The 17118-nt window shown below is 38.7% G+C and overlaps 1 protein-coding gene across 6 annotated transcripts; it reads left to right on the top strand.

The window, feature by feature from the left end:
• The first annotated feature begins 9237 nt into the window (after window positions 1-9237).
• On the top strand, window positions 9238-16750 carry LOC110603766 (casein kinase 1-like protein 3). Of its 6 annotated transcripts, none has more exons than XM_043951917.1 (18): window positions 9238-9514; window positions 9614-9654; window positions 9818-9887; window positions 9978-10126; window positions 11127-11222; window positions 11351-11421; window positions 11633-11694; window positions 11792-11855; window positions 12045-12129; window positions 12627-12753; window positions 13673-13752; window positions 13992-14058; window positions 14661-14770; window positions 14926-15093; window positions 15222-15344; window positions 15639-15698; window positions 15816-15962; window positions 16332-16750. In XM_043951917.1, exons 1-14 carry the CDS (start codon window positions 9439-9441, stop codon window positions 15088-15090), a joined length of 1263 nt encoding a protein of 420 aa, XP_043807852.1. In that variant the 5' UTR covers window positions 9238-9438; the 3' UTR covers window positions 15091-15093; window positions 15222-15344; window positions 15639-15698; window positions 15816-15962; window positions 16332-16750. The 6 variants fall into 6 exon arrangements, with proteins under 6 accessions (XP_043807852.1, XP_043807855.1, XP_043807853.1 ...); XM_043951920.1 differs by having other exon boundaries at window positions 15691-15698; XM_043951918.1 differs by having other exon boundaries at window positions 15691-15962.
• The last annotated feature ends 368 nt before the right edge of the window (window positions 16751-17118 follow it).

A 17118-nucleotide genomic window follows, 5' to 3' on the forward strand; every position in this document is an offset into this window, starting at 1 on the left:
GGCCCAAAGGGCTAGGCCGGCCTGACTTAGGGGATTGATGGGAGTCCGATCTCCAGACTGAGTGGACCAGACTTGATGCATGTGATGAGGCTTGAGGGCCTTCAGATGATGGGCTGGTGTCGTGGGCCTGGTCCCAGACCGGAGTGGAGAAATCCAGCGGTCATCAATTGCCCCTTTACCCTCTCATCAGTTATTGTCTGGCTGATGAGGGGGTAAATACCGAGAGTAATAATGACCGCGCTGCCTAAAGGACAAGTCTACTCAGAACATCTCTTCGTCTCTTCACTGTTTCAAATTTCAAATTCTCTCTGTCTTCTTGAAACCTTTGCTCTCTTCTATCTTCTGCGCGATTTGCCTACATCGTCTTTCTGCCCCAGCCACTTTCAAGGTACACTCTTCTCTTTGTCCTTCCATGGATAGCCCAAAACTTCCCGACGTTCTTAGAGTAGAGTCTAATGTCACTCCGTCTGTCCTAAAAAATTTCTTCTCGAGGGAATATTTAGATACCCCTCTCTTTCGTATTCGGGCCCCCTACCCGAATGAGAGGATCGTTCTTCCTGATCCTCCTCCCTCCGACCTAATCGATCCCCAAAAGGATCTTAGCCTGGTCTTTTTCGCTAAACAGAGGGAGTTTGGCTTAACCTTCCCCTTTTCTCCCTTCTTTACCGAGGTCTTTCGGTACTTCAGGATAACTCCTAGGATGCTAGTTCCCAATTCCATTATGTTCATGTCCTCCTTTGAGTTTGTATGTCTGAGCTGGGGGTTCACACCTACGGTGCATTTGTTTGTTTCTTTCTTCCGATTAGTCAGAGCAATCCAGAGTTTTTATTATTTTTCCCCTCGGGGAGGGCTTTCAATCTTTTCGGGTCATAAAGACTCAATAAAGGGCTGGATGGAGAGCTTTGCAGTAGTGGAGCTCAAGAAGGAGTCCGGACTCATCTGGGACCTAAAACTCTCCTGGGAGGACGTTTCACTGAACTGCAATGACTTGCCCCAGCTGAGCCTTACTGAGCAGGTCGGGTATATTCGACTGACTTCTGTTGAAAAAAAGTATGATGTCGAGAAGTGTATGTTTGTGTCTAATCTTCGTGATATTAAAGACACGGGTACTTTACTCCACTTAGCTGTGTCGTTTTGCCTTTGTAATATGTGTGGCTTTTTATATTACTTTGTATTGATTTTGGATTTTTGCAGCTTCCGACGAGAAGATGGACCGAATCCCCCGAAGAACCTTATACTGTCCCGGGAGAGCATGGACGCTGCTCTAGATGCTTTCTTGGCTGGGCAATCTGTGAAGGAGGCTACTGAAAGAGTAGCCGAGGTTATTTCTTCCAGGTTGATTACACGACCTCCTCCTCTAGCATCTTCTCAGGCTCCCACACCGAGCTCCCAACGTAGCAAGTCGTCTCGGCCCTCTAGCCACAGCAGATCGAACTTCGCTCACCAGTCTTCTCAAGCCCCCCGGCCTCGACGCTCTTCTACTGAGAGGACGGAAGAGGCTCCGAGAGTTATTTTTGAAGTGGCTGAGGAAACTGGGCTGGCGAGGGCGGACCCTATCCTTCCTCCTGTGGATGCTTCTGCTGTGGGACTTGAGGTCTCCATTACTGAAGAGGAGGCTCCAAGAAAAAGAAAAGATGTTATTCTTATAGACGAAGATGTTCAGGAGGCCCCTACCGGAGATGCCCCTGTTCCTGATGAGGTTGGATCCGGCCTTGCCAGTGATGGAAGTGTCACAGAGAAGGCCGGGGACAAGCGTCTTGCCCTCTCCGAAGTGCCGGTCCCAGCTCCTGCTCGGAAGAAATCCAGGGCTTCCAAGGGATCAGCTCCAGCTCTCCCTCCTCTTGAGAAGGAGAAGGATGTTCCTGTGACACCCCTGTTGTTTGCTCCTGACAACGACATTTTGAACGCAGAGGACATCACCCACCAGTCTCCCGCAAGTATTGTCGCTGAAATTATCAAGGAGCGAATGTTTGGTGGCGTCACAGAGGCTTCAGACCCACGCCTGCTTGCTCTCACTGGTCTTCTAGCTAGTTCTACCAGGGAGTAGGCAGCGTTCCGGTCTCGACCTCGGGGGGAGCTGGGATATACGATCAGGGAGATGCTCCTGATGGTAAGTCGTTCGTTCTGGTTTCTGCTCGTATTCAAGTTTGATTTGTTTCTTTGTTATGACAGTTTTTTCTTTTTGCGCTAGGTGATGGGCCTCTTCATGGAGGTGGACGCTCATGACCACTCTCTCCGGGAGTCTGTGGATCGCCGGGTTGAGGAGGCCCGTTTAGAGGAAAATCTGTCTGCCACCAGTGACGCCCGGGGTAATCTGGCCGCAGCCCATGAGCACGGCAAGTCCCTAGAGGCGGAGTTATCTCACGCCCGAAGGGTTCTTAAAGAGTCTGACGAGAGGGCAGCTGCAGCAGAGGTCCGTTGTGAGGAAGTTCTGAAGCAGCTGTCCTCCGCAGTGGATGCTATACGTGAGAGGGACGAGGCCGTGAGCCAGAAGGAGGAGGTCCAGCGACAATACGAGCAGCTGAAGGTAAAATTTGATGCCATTCTGGCTCAAAAGAGTGAAGCCGTAGCTCGGGTTGTGGTCCTGAAGCAGGAGCTGAGCAAGCAAGCTGATAGTGTTAAGGGCTTGACTTTGGTGGCAGAGGATTCCAAACTTCAGAATCAGCAACTCTGCCAACAAGTCGAATCCTTGGAGACGAGGTGCTCAGCTCTGCTTGAAGAGGTCAATTTGGCTGAGGACAGGGTCCAGCTGGAGGTCGCTTGTCTAAGGGAGTATAGGGAGTCCCCCGAGCTGAAGAAAGAGATCCAGCAGGCCTGTGAAGCTCACCTCCAGGATTATACAAGTTCTTTTGAATTTAAAGCCAAGATAGCTGAGGCCTGTGAGAGGCGACTTGCGGAATTTCAAGGCACTAATGAAATGAAGACTGCCGTATGGAATAAGGGCTTCCGCATGTTCGTCTCTGGGTACAATCGGGGCCTAAGGACAGCCAGATACGCTCCCTCTACCCCATTGGCTGAACTCCAAGCTGCAGAGGAAGACTTTGATGGCGAGGCGGTGCTTTATGGGGAGGATGACAGACCTTTGCCCAAAGGGGGTCCTCGTACTGCAGCTGGGCCTTCTGAGGCAGGCGCCGAGCTGGGAGATGGAGATGCTGGGTCTCGGGGGCTGGAGGTCGTGCCTTTTGTGGGCATTGGGGGGTCCGAGCCAGAAGGTGCTGGGCCTCCCACAGATAGTAATGTAAATAATGTAAATGTAGATAGTACATAAAGTAATGTAGATGTTAATGCCCCTAGACATGTAAGTCCTTTGAGGACTGTTTTTCCTTTAGTAGAGTAGACTGCAAAGTAGGTTGTATTTACTTTTCTTTTAATGATATTTGATTTTTGTGTTTGGTATTTTGAATTATTTTGATTGTTATTTATTTCTCTGGCTTTATTCATACTTGAGCTGTTTTTATCTCCTCATTGGGCTACTTATTCTGTCTAAACAGTCTAATTTGTTTAATTTTAAAGATTGGCGAATAAAACACTTAGGAGGTGTTTAATGAATCTTATAAGGAATTAACTACATTACCTTTTATTTCTTGCCCCTCAGTTAATCAGGGCTGAAAACTTAGCAAGAGACTTAGTCTCTGACTTATAAATTTATCTATTTTACTAAGGCATTCGTTTGTAAGCTCTTTCTGAGCTGGACTAGCCGTACCCGTGAGCTCTGTTTTCAACAGTGGGTTGAACTCTTGACTTATGAGTTTTTATGATTCATGTAAGGACATTCTCATTTTCTTTTTATTACTTCGCTACTATGAGCTCGGGCACATAGCCTTTGCTTAATAACAATAAGTCAGATCATGTACCTTTAAAGGTGATGAGCAGGGCTGGCTTATTTGCTTTTAGTTCTAGTTTGACAAAAGCTGAAGCTAGGGTCTCATCTACTCATGCCCTTGGATTTCTCCTCGAGTTGCCCCCTTTACCTCCTCAGCCTTTATTACATGAGTGGTGAGGGGTAAATCCCTTTACTTCATTTGGAATGGCGCTGCTTTATTTTAGACGATTTTACCTCTCTGTCTGGTAATGAGCTCGGATATATATATATATATATATATATATATATATTTTACTGTGAGTTAATCCGAGCTGTAGGCGGGATCATTTGCTTTTGTCGTGAGTCCGTCCATTCAGCGGATTAAGGAGCTCGGATTTTTGTTCTTTGCTTGGGCTTTTGCGCTACAGCTTTTGTGCTATCTGTGTGACGGGCTCAGGAGTTCAGAAATTCATCTTCCTCATTGTGAAGTCAATACTTAATTTCTTGCTTTCTTGACGAGCCTTATACGGGCTGTGTTTCAGGGATCCTAGTCATGTTTGCTCGGAGATCTTGGAGATCCTGCCGGCCGTTTTTGATCCAGGAGATCTGACGAGATCCTGGCCATTTTTACTCCAGGAGATTTGACGGGATCCTGGCCGTTTTTGCTTCAAGAGATCTGACGGAATCCTGGCCGTTTTTTCTCCAGGAGATCTCTTTGTCTCAAGGAGGTCTTCTACCTCCAAGAGGTCTCTTTGTCTCAAGGAGGTCTTCTGGCATCTGTTCTTTTCTTTTCCTCTCTAGCTTGTTCAACCTTTTGTTCCTCCAACGACCATGTTGATGGTTCCACTGGACCCATCATTCACCGGCCCTGCTCCCACTCTCCTGAGTGTCTGCCCTGTTGGGTTCGGCTGAGGCCTTTGTTCTTCCGGTTTCTTTATAAAGTTCTTGAGGTATCCCCTCTTTATCAGCCTCTCGATCTCAGCAATCAACTAGAAGTAGTTATTGGTGTCATGGCCGTGCGCGCGATGGTACTGACAATATTTATCAGGATCTCGCTGGTTTGCTTCCGTTTTCATCGGCCTGGGCCATTGGAGGAACTCCTTATCCTGGATGGCCATGAGCACTTCGGCTTTAGAGGCATTGAGAGGGGTCGGTTTCTCTGGGATCCACGGAGGGAGTGACCTCTGCTCTGAGACCCGAGGAGGGAGGGGTCTTTGGTCCCTTCGATCCCAGGGTTGTCCGTAAGGCTCATGCCTCTTGCCATACTTTTTCTCATGCCTCCCCGGCCTCCCTTCCTTCGGTGCTTTCCCCTTATCTGTTGCTCCCCTGGCGAACCTGCTTGTCACCAATGCGTCATCCTGCCTTATGTATTTTTCAGCCCGCTTCATCAGCTCGGCTAGTGAGGTCGGAGGCTTCCTGCTCAATGAGCCAAAGAACTCGGCTGAGGTTGTTCCCTTCTGCATGGCTTCTACAGCCCTTCCTTTGTCGAGCTCGAAAATTTGCAGGGCTTCCGTATTGAAACGAGCGACGTACTCCCTGAGCGATTCGTCTCTCCTCTGCCGAACCGTCTCCAGGTAACTCGTCTTCCTATCTGCGGGCACCCTGGCAATAAACCGGCTGATGAAGCGAGTGGCCAGATCTCCAAAGCTGCTAATACTTCCGGCCTCAAGGCTGTTGAACCACGCCCGTGCCGGCCCTGAGAGCGTCGTAGGGAATACCTTGCACATTAAGGCATCTAACAAAGTCTGCAACTCCATGAAGGTCTTGTAGTTCAAGACGTGCTCCCGGGGGTTCCCAGCTCCGTCGTATACGGCCATAGGTGGCATCATAAACTTCTTCGGGATGGTCTCTTGCTGTACCCACGTTGAGAAGGGTGAAGAGGTAGGCAGAAGGGTTTGGCTGGGGTCCTTCGCCCCTAACTCAGCCAAAAGTTGTTCTCTCATCTTCTGCAGCTTTCGGTCTACACTTTCTTCCTCCTGCCTGGGCCTCTTCTCTACGCGACCTTCCTCCTCCCATGTCTCGCTCCCCGCTCTTCTGGTGGTTCCGGCAGAGTAGCTATCGACTTCATCATTCTCTATCAGCTCCCCTCACCCTCCTTCCATGAACTCGAGCTTCCGGCTCTTCCTCTTCTCCGCTCTTCTCCTCCCGTCTCCGGTTTCTTGGCTGACAGTTCGAGGGTGGTTGAAGGTAGGCTGAGGTTCGTTGGTCTGTGGCTCTTCTACCACTGGCGACACGTTTGCTGGGGTGCTAAGGCCCCGTTGCTGCATTATCTGCCCCAGCCAGTGGGCGGTGTTTTGTAGTTGGAGAGCGATGGTTTGGAGGTCCTGGTTGAACAAGGTAACGGCAGAAGCATTCCCTGCCAAGCTTGGCGAGGGGTTGAAAGGGATTGGTGTTTGGTTGTTTGGTGTTGTAGGACTAGAAAAGGAGAACTGTTGCCCCTCTTGGGCAGAGCTCAGGTCATTTGGAGTGACGTTGTTTTCGTTGTGGTTAGCCATTGTGGATCTCAGTGGGTATTATAAGAGTGGAACTCCGGCGATGAAAAGATCTCATTCGTTCCTACAGACGGCGCCAATTGATGATCTGAAATCCAGAAAATAGGGTTTTACAAGGGTTCTGTAAAACTGGAAAAAGCTTATGCCTAGAGGGGAATATTTCTCCTTTTATATGTTTCCTTTTGTTCGATAGTGACGTGTAACAGAATGTATGTCATTGGGCCACCTGTCCCAGTCATGTTGATATGGACGTACGAGGAAATCAGATCGCTGCCCCATGCGTAACGGCTCTTGATTCTCCCGGACGCGCGTACTGGTGGTCCCAAGTGAAGGATGGGTAGGTTTTTTTCCTGATTCTGGGCCGGATAGGAAGATATGATGTGAGCTGAATCCAGAGAGGATCTTATTCATCGGGCCCAAAGGGCTAGGCCGGCCTGACTGAAGGGATTGATGGGAGTCCGATCTCCAGACTGAGTGGACCGGACTTGATGCATGTGATGAGGCTTGAGGTAGGGGTGAGCATTCGGTCGGTTCGGTTCAAAACCGAACCGAACCGAATAAACCAAAAACCAAAATTTTAGTGTTTATAAAAACCGAACCGAACCGATTTTGGTTAAAAACTGAATCGAACCGAACCGGTCTGATTCGGTTCGGTTTGATCGGTTTTGATTTTTAATAATTTTTTTATTTTTTTCACTTTATTTTTAATATTTTAAATTTAATTAAAATATTTTAATTTTAATATGATTTAATTTCTCGATATTATTGAAAAAATATATTATTATCACTAATCGATTCGGTTTAATTTTTTTAATTTTTTTCTGATCAAAACTGAACCGAACCGAAATAACCGAAATTTCTGAAATTAAAAACCGAACCGAACCGAACCGAAATATATAAAAAACAGAATCAAATTTTCAAATCGGTTCGATTCGGTCGGTTTTTTCGATTTGAACCGAATACTGCTCACCCCTAACTTGAGAGCCTCCATATGATGGGCTGGTGTTGTGGGCCTGGCCCCAGACCGGGGTGGAGACATCCATCGGTCATTATAATTTATTTTAAAAGAAATTATTTAAATAATTTATTTTAAAAAAAATTATTCAAATAATTTTTTTTTTTTAAATTCTATAATTTCAATTTATTTATTGGAATCAGAGGGCAAAAGAAATGTCCAAACTAAAAACAAAATCCAAATAAAATCAGGTGGAGTCCACATCCCAATTGGATTTCAGTTGCTATCCAAAACCAAAATGTTTGGTTCTTAAAATCATACTAGGCACAAGAACATGTAAAACGTGGGTCATGTTTCTTCAAATCTCACTTTTCATTTGAAAATCAGACACATGGTTCACGACTTCACGTGTCTCATTTCATTTTTTAAGACCACCAAACCATTTTCTCTCTAAACGGCGGCCACTGTTATCTTTAAATTACAAATTCTTTGAATATCCACATGATTAATAATAATAATAATAATTATTATTATTATGTATTAAAGCCTTCGCAATATCAAATCTCTTTTCGCATGTGTGTTAGATATTTAGGGTATTATTGATTCAAAAAAAAAGATATTTAGGGTATTATACATAATTAAAGGCTTCAATTTCCGTATTTAAAACCAAAGAAATCAAATTAAATATTTCATTGTATTTGATTGGAGTATATATTTATATTTTATTCAGCTGCATATTTAGTTTATTATTCAGTTGTGTCTTATTAATTATTTTAGATACCGAAAACAATATATAAAATAAATGAATTTTAATTCATTAATCTTAGAATTATTTTTAGGGTAAAAAACTATCCAACACTTTTTCTATTAGTTGAAATTTATAATATTGAAATGCTATAAAAATTTTTTAACTTATATATAAATGGAATTACAGATTTAGATTTTAGAGTGAAAATAAGTGAAATCATATTATATTTTTTTATATGTATATATTATTAATTTAAAATATTTATATGTTATGTTTTAAAATTAAAATTTAAATAAATTTAAAATTATAGTATTTAGTATACAATAATTTCAAAAAAATTATAGAACTTATAAATGTAAACTTTGAATTGTTCATATCAAGAACAAAAAATGCGGATATTTGCAATTCTTAGTAATATCATTACTTATTCTATCTCATTTCTCATACCATTCACACCTCTCATTTATCTATGTGATAAATATATATATAGATATGATTATATATAGAGAACTATTTGCTCCATAGATTAAACTAATTATAAGATATAAATAAATAGATTTAAAAAAAATGAGATCCACATATTTATATTTTATAATTGGCTTCATCGATGATAGATATATTTATTTAATTTTTTTTTCTACATGTATAAGTAAGGAAAAAGTATAAAAAAAAAATTATTGGATTTCACTTACATGTATTTAAAATTTATAATTAAATTTATATCAAAATAATCGCTGTAATATATTATCATTAATAAATAGTTGAAATTTTTTAATATTATTAAGATTAATGTTGTTGATAAGAAAAATATAATTATTAATTAAAAAATATATAAAAAAATATAATATGATTTCACTTAATTTTATTTTAAGGTATGTAGTTTGATTTATATTAAATTAATATCTCATATAAATTTTAATATTTTTAACTGCATCTAAAAATTATTATTATTTATTAATAATATATCATAAATTTTAAAATAAAAAATCGATAAAACTCTAAAATATTTTTAATATATTTTTTTTCCATGGACGAATGCATATACATAGATATAAGATCAGATAACAATATATGCAAAAAAAAATAGACAAACACAAATATTAATTTAGACAATAAAGAAAAATATACATTTAATCAAATTAAAATCATAATTAAGAATTATATTAAATTAAATCAAAATCAAAACCGCGTCATAAAAATAAAATCAAACCGTAGATTTGGTTGGACTCGCAATCCCCGAAGCAGAGTCGAACCTCACGCCCCTAATTGATAATACCAGAACACACCTCTATTTCTTGTCGCGACTGGGTTTCTCTGCTTGTCGCCTCCATTGAAGTTGTCTCGTCTCCTTTCCCGTCTTTCCTACAGACGAAGGATCGGTTTCTTTATCTTTGCTAACCCTAATTTTCTTTTCTTTCCTAAATTATAGAATCAAACATTAATGGAGAGGGTTATAGGAAATAAGTATAAGCTGGGTCGCAAAATTGGAAGCGGATCATTCGGTCAAATCTATCTCGGTATTTCGATTTCTCTATCTCCTTATCGCATTTGTATCTCTAATATTTGATTAAAATTTCTTGCTGATTGTTCTTGTTATGGGAAATTTTTGGTTTCAGCTAGCCACATCAATAATGGTGAAATTGTAGCCGTGAAGATTGTGAGTATTGAACTTTTGTTTTCCTTGATAGATGATTGAATTGAATTCAACTGTTTGTATTTGGTTTGATTTGGTTTTATCTGTTGGGTTTCATTAGCGAATGTGGGAGGTTTTGACGTTTGAACCTGTTAAAAATTATGGGTTTGTTGGGTCTTGTTTGCAGGAAAATAACAAGACGAAGCATCCGATGCTGCTATATGAAGCCAAACTGTATAGTATTCTTCAAGGGGCGAGTATGTGTGGGAAATTAGGGGGATTAGTTTCATTGGTTGAACGAGATTCGTGATACATGGTATAATTTGTGAATTTTGTTCATGTTTCAGGTGGCATTCCGAGCATAAGATGGTGTGGGGTAGACGGGGACGATAACGCGCTAGTACTGGATTTGCTAGGACCAAGTCTGGAAGACCTGTTCGTCTACTGTGGGAGGAAACTTTCACTCAAAACAGTGTTGATGTTGGCTGATCAGATGGTAATTGCCAAGCTAATTGAATAAAATAGTCTTTGGTAATTGTTGCCAGTAGCCTCTACTCGTTGCCACTGTTGTCAGAATTCTTGATTCAAATCTTACGGTTTGATTTCCCCAACAAATTGATTCAAATCTTTAAATTCTCGATTCCATTCCACATCCTGGGTAAATTGCAAATGTACTGGAACTCTGACTAAATTTAAAGAATCAATAGTGAATCAAGATGAATCCTTAGTCTTCACCCGATTCAATTAATTATTAATAATGGTTTGTCATACCTTATGTTTTTTTTTTGTAATTTTAATTTTAATTTTAAGATCTCAATTCATTTTTTCCATGAAAAAGTGTACACTATGTTTCTTCCACCGCCCATTCTTTTCCCTCTCCATCTTCTTTCTTTTTCTTTTTAATTAATTTACTCTACTAATTATAGTTGTCAAATTATGACAATATATGTTAATAATATTAAAACCTATCATCTTTTTGTACTATTTCATTATTTGATCAAATTTAAATGAGAGTTTCAGCATGTATCACTATAACTATTGTCTACAATTCCAGAGTTCATAATTTATAACATAAAACTATATAATATAGAAAATACATATTATTCTGTTATAAAGAATATTTCTAATTATATAAATGATAATTATGTATTTATCAAAACATGTTATTATAAGATTTCTTTTACTTATTTTTAGAACATACATTATTTTTAATTAATTTTTAGAAATTTTTAATGAATCTTACTATTTGATTTGTTTCTTGATTTATAAAATAAAGATTTCGAATCGAGATTTGATTCAAATGTTGATTTGGGAACTTGGCTCATTTCCTGTTTGTCAAGTGTTGAAATAAACACACTATGAATCGAGGGCAGCAGTCAGCTTTTGAAACTGCTCGACATCTTGTTCACGAAGATTTTTTGATGTTTACATATGAAAAGAACAAATTCTGGTGGACTTTCTTACCTTTTTTTTTTTCCTCTATCATTTGAATGCAGATTTCAAGAATAGAATATTTACATTCTAAAGGGTTTTTGCATAGAGACATAAAACCAGATAACTTCCTCATGGGCCTTGGAAGGAAAGCTAATCAGGTGGCTGCTCTTTTCATGCACTTGCTTTGAGTGTTTTACATATGAGGATAATTAGGTCCTCATGATGTTCATTTTCTTTCCTTTTCACCCCATCTCAAATTTATCTTTATTACTTTTATCTTCATCAGGTCTACATTATTGATTTTGGACTAGCAAAAAGATATAGGGACTTGACAACGCATCGTCATATTCCGTACAGGTACATATTTGTATAAGAAGTTGCTTTGAAATTTTTGGGTTTCAGTTTTTGACAAATACAATGGTGTCAAATTTGTGCACTTTTGAAAATAAATTTGTTTATATTTTCATGTGATCCTTTTGCTGGTTCTCTGTTTCAGTATCATTTTTTTAGAAAAAAAACCTTCATTCTAAAGTATCTTTATTTTCCCTCATTTGATGGACTCAAACAGAGAGAACAAAAACTTAACAGGGACTGCACGTTATGCAAGCTGCAATACCCATCTTGGAATTGGTAAGTCAGATGTTTTTGTCTTTTTCTGTATGTTTAGCAGCTGAAATCTGAAATCTGAAAGCTTTTCTCTTTTTTTTTTTTTTGACAATCTATTCAGAGCAAAGTCGTCGGGATGATTTGGAGTCCCTTGGCTACGTTCTTTTGTACTTTTTGAGAGGAAGGTATGCACTTCAGTTTTACTGTTGTTCCTGTGGAAACATTGTTTACTAATATTGATTGTAGAGATGAGATTTTTATGCTCTTTTTTTTTTCACGAAAAAAAAAATCCAACTTTTATGAGCATGGATGTTTCAACTAAGAAGATATGTTAAATTGACTTGGCTCATGTAATAATTGGTTTCTTCATTTAGCCTTCCATGGCAGGGACTGAAAGCAGCAACAAAGAAGCAAAAATATGACAAGATATGTGAAAAGAAATTATCAACTCCAATTGAGGTGTGTGTCCAAATGCCTTTGAGTTGGAAGTTATGCAATGGGAATGCGTTTACTTTCCTTGAGATTCGCTCTAAGATTTGGTTTTTCAAAAATTACCTTTTTCTCCAACTTCTTTCGTCCTATTTAAATTCCATTGGATAAAAGATGCATGTGAATCCTATGAAGAGAGTAGCAACCTGAGAAAAAAAAAGTGAAATGATGGGAACTCTGACCAGCATGCATGTTTGCTTTGCATTGTTTACTTCACCCCCTGCTCTACTTCTCTCTCCTTGCTGTTACATTAAGTAAGGTGTAAATGGGAGTTATTTAAGCTAAGTAGCTGACAAAAAGAGTGGGTCATCGGATGAGGCTGTAAAAGAAGTGAATGTTGCAATGCTTTTACAGCTATTCTTCTGAAAATGGAATTCCATTCATATTATATTGGCTGCTTGTTTCAGTTTGAATTTGCACCTTTTCTTCATATGAATGGCAGTTAATTTGACATTTGTTTTTGAAAGGTCCTCTGCAAGTCACTTCCTGTGGAATTTGTGTCCTATTTCCATTATTGCCACTCCTTAACATTTGATCAACGACCTGATTATGGATTTCTGAAGCGCCTATTTCGGGACTTGTTTGCTCGAGAAGGTAATCAATTAATTAAATTCTGAGAATATTCGTCTTTCCTTTGTTGTGGACTGTGGAGCATGTAAACTTGTAAAGGGAGAAAGTTCCCTTCATTAGATTTAGAGGATTAAATCCATGTCATTTTGGCAGTCCCAAGGAAGCATGATTATTACCATTTTTATTTCCTAAATTAGTCTTTGCTGCAGAAGTTTCATCATTGTCAAAAACAGTTTCATGTAGGAGGTGAAATTCCTTCTGTTTCAGTTACTAAATACTGCCTACTTATCCAAAATTTTATGGTGATGATAGAGACTGTTTTAAGTTCAGAATATACTTGTCAGTTTATGGAGTTCCCAAATATTTTGAGTCACAAACCTTGAATTTTTTTTTTTGGTCTTTGGATCTTGTTCAAAATTTTCTACTAAGGTGAAAGCAAGGCAATTTCTGGGCAAGCATTTAGCTATCTTTATTATAGCCTTAGTTGACCTGGATCTTCTACACGGTCATTATTATGGTATTGTGGTGTGTGTTAGTGCAACAGTAAGGTTGCTCTGTTGTGACCTGGAAGACCACAGGTGTAAACCCTGGAAGTAATCTCTAAGGTTGGATACACCTAACTTTCCCTAGGATTTTAATTTGGGAAGCCTCATGTGCTAGGAAACTTAAATTTTCTTTTAACAAATGAAAGTTTGAATTAGTAAATGCACTACACCACCTCAGTTTTAACCATGAAGTTAAATTTTTGGGTTTAAACTATAGATACATGCTTATCTTTTTACATAATTTTGTTGCTTTCCTTAGATGCTATTGAGTGCTAGAACCTGAAAGCTGATAATTGACAATTGTTTGCCCATTGGTTTTGCAGTCTCATCTTGATTTTGTATCTTAATTGAGTGTCTTCCAATTGGTTATTTTACCCACTCTTTTATATATATGGCAGGATATGAGTTTGATTACATTTTTGACTGGACCATTCTAAAGTTCCGGCAGACACTTGCCAAGAAACAACCACAACCAATGGTTAGTGTTATATCCCCCAGTCTTCTTTTCTTTATTCTAAATTTTTCCCATTGAGTCTGTCAAATATTTCTATGTTGACATTTTAATTCTCTCAATTGCCAGTTTTTGTTTTCGTCAGACAGTTGTTATGTATTTATGTATGTATTTTAATATTACATTATTAAACTATATAATTTGCATCGCATCCAGGGTCTCTTTTGATTCAATCTTGATTTATTTGTTTCACATGGATTCTCAAGGGCTTTCAGCCAGTTTCTGGAGTTATGAGCGGTGGAGATGTGGCTGTGGATGTGGATAAGCATAAAGGTAAACTCCAGGATTGCCATTATGTTTCGGTGGTGATTCATTATTTTTAAGACATTGCAGGAAGTTTCTTGGAAACTCCATGTTGCACATCGTTGGAACTAATTATTATTGACAGAGGAATAGCAAATAGGACGAGTGTTTGAAATTTCAGAGTAATCTCGTTCTTTGCAGTTGCTTCACTAGATATTTTAATTAGCATCACAAATATCTATAAAATTGTCATATGGTGGTCACGTTCATTCCTCATGTTTGACAATTTTACTCAGACTGAATGATGATAAAATGGACTCATTTAGCTTCTGTATGAAAAAAATGGTGAGCCCACGCTAGCATGTTGTCTGAACCAAACCTTTCTTTTTTGACTTAAAAGTATTTTGCTTAATTGGGGGCATGGTGGAGGGTGGTCTACGTGAAGCTTGCTCTGCAGATGCCAATTCAACAAAGCTGGGATAATGAAGGAGGATGAAAACAGATTTAAGTTTAGGGGATTTAAGCTTTTGTTTTATTGGATTGCAGAAGACCAACTGTAGTAATTTTATTACGGAAAATACATCATGTTTAAGCTCGTTTTGGTAATTGGGTCAATGCCAATTATTTTTCAGGTGATGTTACAGAGTGCAAAGGATCAAATAGTGCTGTTCATCCTGATGTCCATATGGAGTTAAGATCATCATCCCAGAATTTAAACACTGATAATCCAATTGACAAACATGTGAGTAATCTTATGTCCTCTTTCTAATGTGCCTGTATGCCATGTTTGCATGCAATGCAAATGTTTATATTTAAAGGTGTGTCTTGGTCCTCACTGGTTCTTACCCTGGAATGATATTTAGCTGAAAAATTTGTGTGCAAATTTCATTTCTGCAGATGGTGACCAATGTTCCAATGCCAGCAACTTCATTAGCTCTCTCCAGTTCCATTGGAAGAAATGTAAAGAAACTAGAGGGTGCAAATGAAGCTGTGAATATTGGTCATGCATTTGGGAACAAAACTGGTGCCAGCAGATTGATGAGAGTGTCTTCAGCTAAGTAATTGGTATGGTAACTCTATTCCAATTGTTATGGTTAAATTCTCCCAGAGTGCTTGGATGAATGTATGGCTATGGTTGCTGTAAACTGTGTTTTATTGATCAACTACTCAGAAGTTTTGTTTTTCGTTTTTAGGGGGTACTTTCAGCTATACATTCCAGGGACAGAGTCCAGATACAATGTTACTATCATGCAGTTTGGATGGCTTGATCAACTTCAACTCAAGAATCTCTGTTTCCTCGATGCACCATTCACAAGGTGACTAGAAAGTAGGGACATTGGATTTGGATGGTGCTGGGCCATAGCCCATCGAAGCTTTTTTTCCTTCACCCTGTGTGCATGGATGGAAAATGATGAAGCTTATTATATGTTTAATTGTTTGACAAAGGATGTGTAAAGTGTTTCTCCTATCTATTAATAAATCACAAGGTTTCTTGAAATATTGTGCACATATTTTGAACATATATCTCATGTAAGTTATGATCAAGGTGCTTTTTATGCTTAATGCTTTTGTATTTCTGGATTAAGCTTTGGGTTTTTTACCTGGATCAGTTTGAATCTAGGCCTTGCATCCATCAGAATCTGAAAAAGTACAGTAATCTAGTGTTTCAGGTACCAAGATTTCTTTGTTTATTCTCGTGGAGCTTTTATCGGTTGCCATTACCTTTTCTCTTCGTATGAACACTCAATGGAACTTTTCTTTCGTGACCATGTATATGTTCCTGCCAGAGATTCTCGACTTGATTGGTTTGGTGGAAGATTGGTAAATTGATAACTGCAAAGTCATTGGGAGAATTGATGCAAAAACGAGGATGGTTTGTTAAATCCCATTCTTCCAATTGGTGTTATGAATTCTGTAATCCAGGAGCTTGTGAGGTAATCAATGTAATTTCTTTTTTCTTTTTTGTCGGAGAACTTACTTTGAATGTTGACGTTGTTCGGAACTAGATATTGTCCTGCCATATTCAGCCGTCTATATAGCAGGACGACTTGTGTTATTATTATTGCTTCGCAAAGATAGCTGCACAAATGAGAATAATTTGTTATATGTATTTCAAGTAGATCTTCAAAGTTGAAACAAAAAAAAATGTTCACACCAGTTTAAAATCAGTGCTTGAAAAAAATCCTCGTTAGTTATGCTGTTGGTTTTCATCGTCTTTCTATCGTTTCCTTTTTCTTGTTGGGGTGAGGGGAAAGGAACACAAGTTACAGCGTTGAGGCTTAAGCTTCTTTTTCTTGTTGCAGAGGAGGCTGCTGATTCGTTTAGGGGGGGAAAAAAAAATCAATGCAGTTGCCAGATGAATCACTGGACTGATTTTTTTTCGCGGTTGAATCCATTGCCCGGTGGAGGAACATTTTAATGCCAGATCATGAGCCCGCTGGTTTGGACCCAGCTCACTCTTCTGCTTTGCTGTACAGTTGAAAAATAAATAAATAAAGGTTCCATTTGGTCAACTTTTTTTTTTTTTTCCTACGTAGAAAAGAAAGTGCTTGGGTCATATATATGTGTGTGTGTGTGTGTGGAGAGAGAGAGAGAGAGAGAGAGAGAGAGAGGTGAAGGAATGGGAGATTGGAATGAGTTCCAGATGATTTATTAGGATTGAGTTCCAGATGATTTACGAGTAATTGCACTTTTTCAATTAATTGCATTTATTATTGGTAAACCTATGAGTACAATTTTTCAGTTTTTTGTGTAATTTTTTTAGAGGAGTTTATTATGGGTAAAATTTTGAATAAACAAATTTATACTATAAGTAAAAAATTTGGTGAATTACTATTATCAATATTAAATAAGTCAACTGTTTTAAAACTAAATTTAAAATATTTATTTTTGTTGATATATATTTCGATCTTATTCTTTCTCTTCTCTGAACTTTCTGCTGAATTATAAATTAGAGATAACTTCTTGTTGTTCTGATCCTGAAAATTAAATTCCAGAAGAACCTGTTGAATCATGGGAAATTACAAAATAAATGACAGTGTTCAACATGACTTTTTATTATTTTACTCTATTTTTTCAAGGATTCATCTT

The sequence above is a fragment of the Manihot esculenta genome, chromosome 16 (genome assembly GCF_001659605.2).
Source record: "Manihot esculenta cultivar AM560-2 chromosome 16, M.esculenta_v8, whole genome shotgun sequence".
NCBI lineage: Eukaryota > Viridiplantae > Streptophyta > Magnoliopsida > Malpighiales > Euphorbiaceae > Manihot > Manihot esculenta.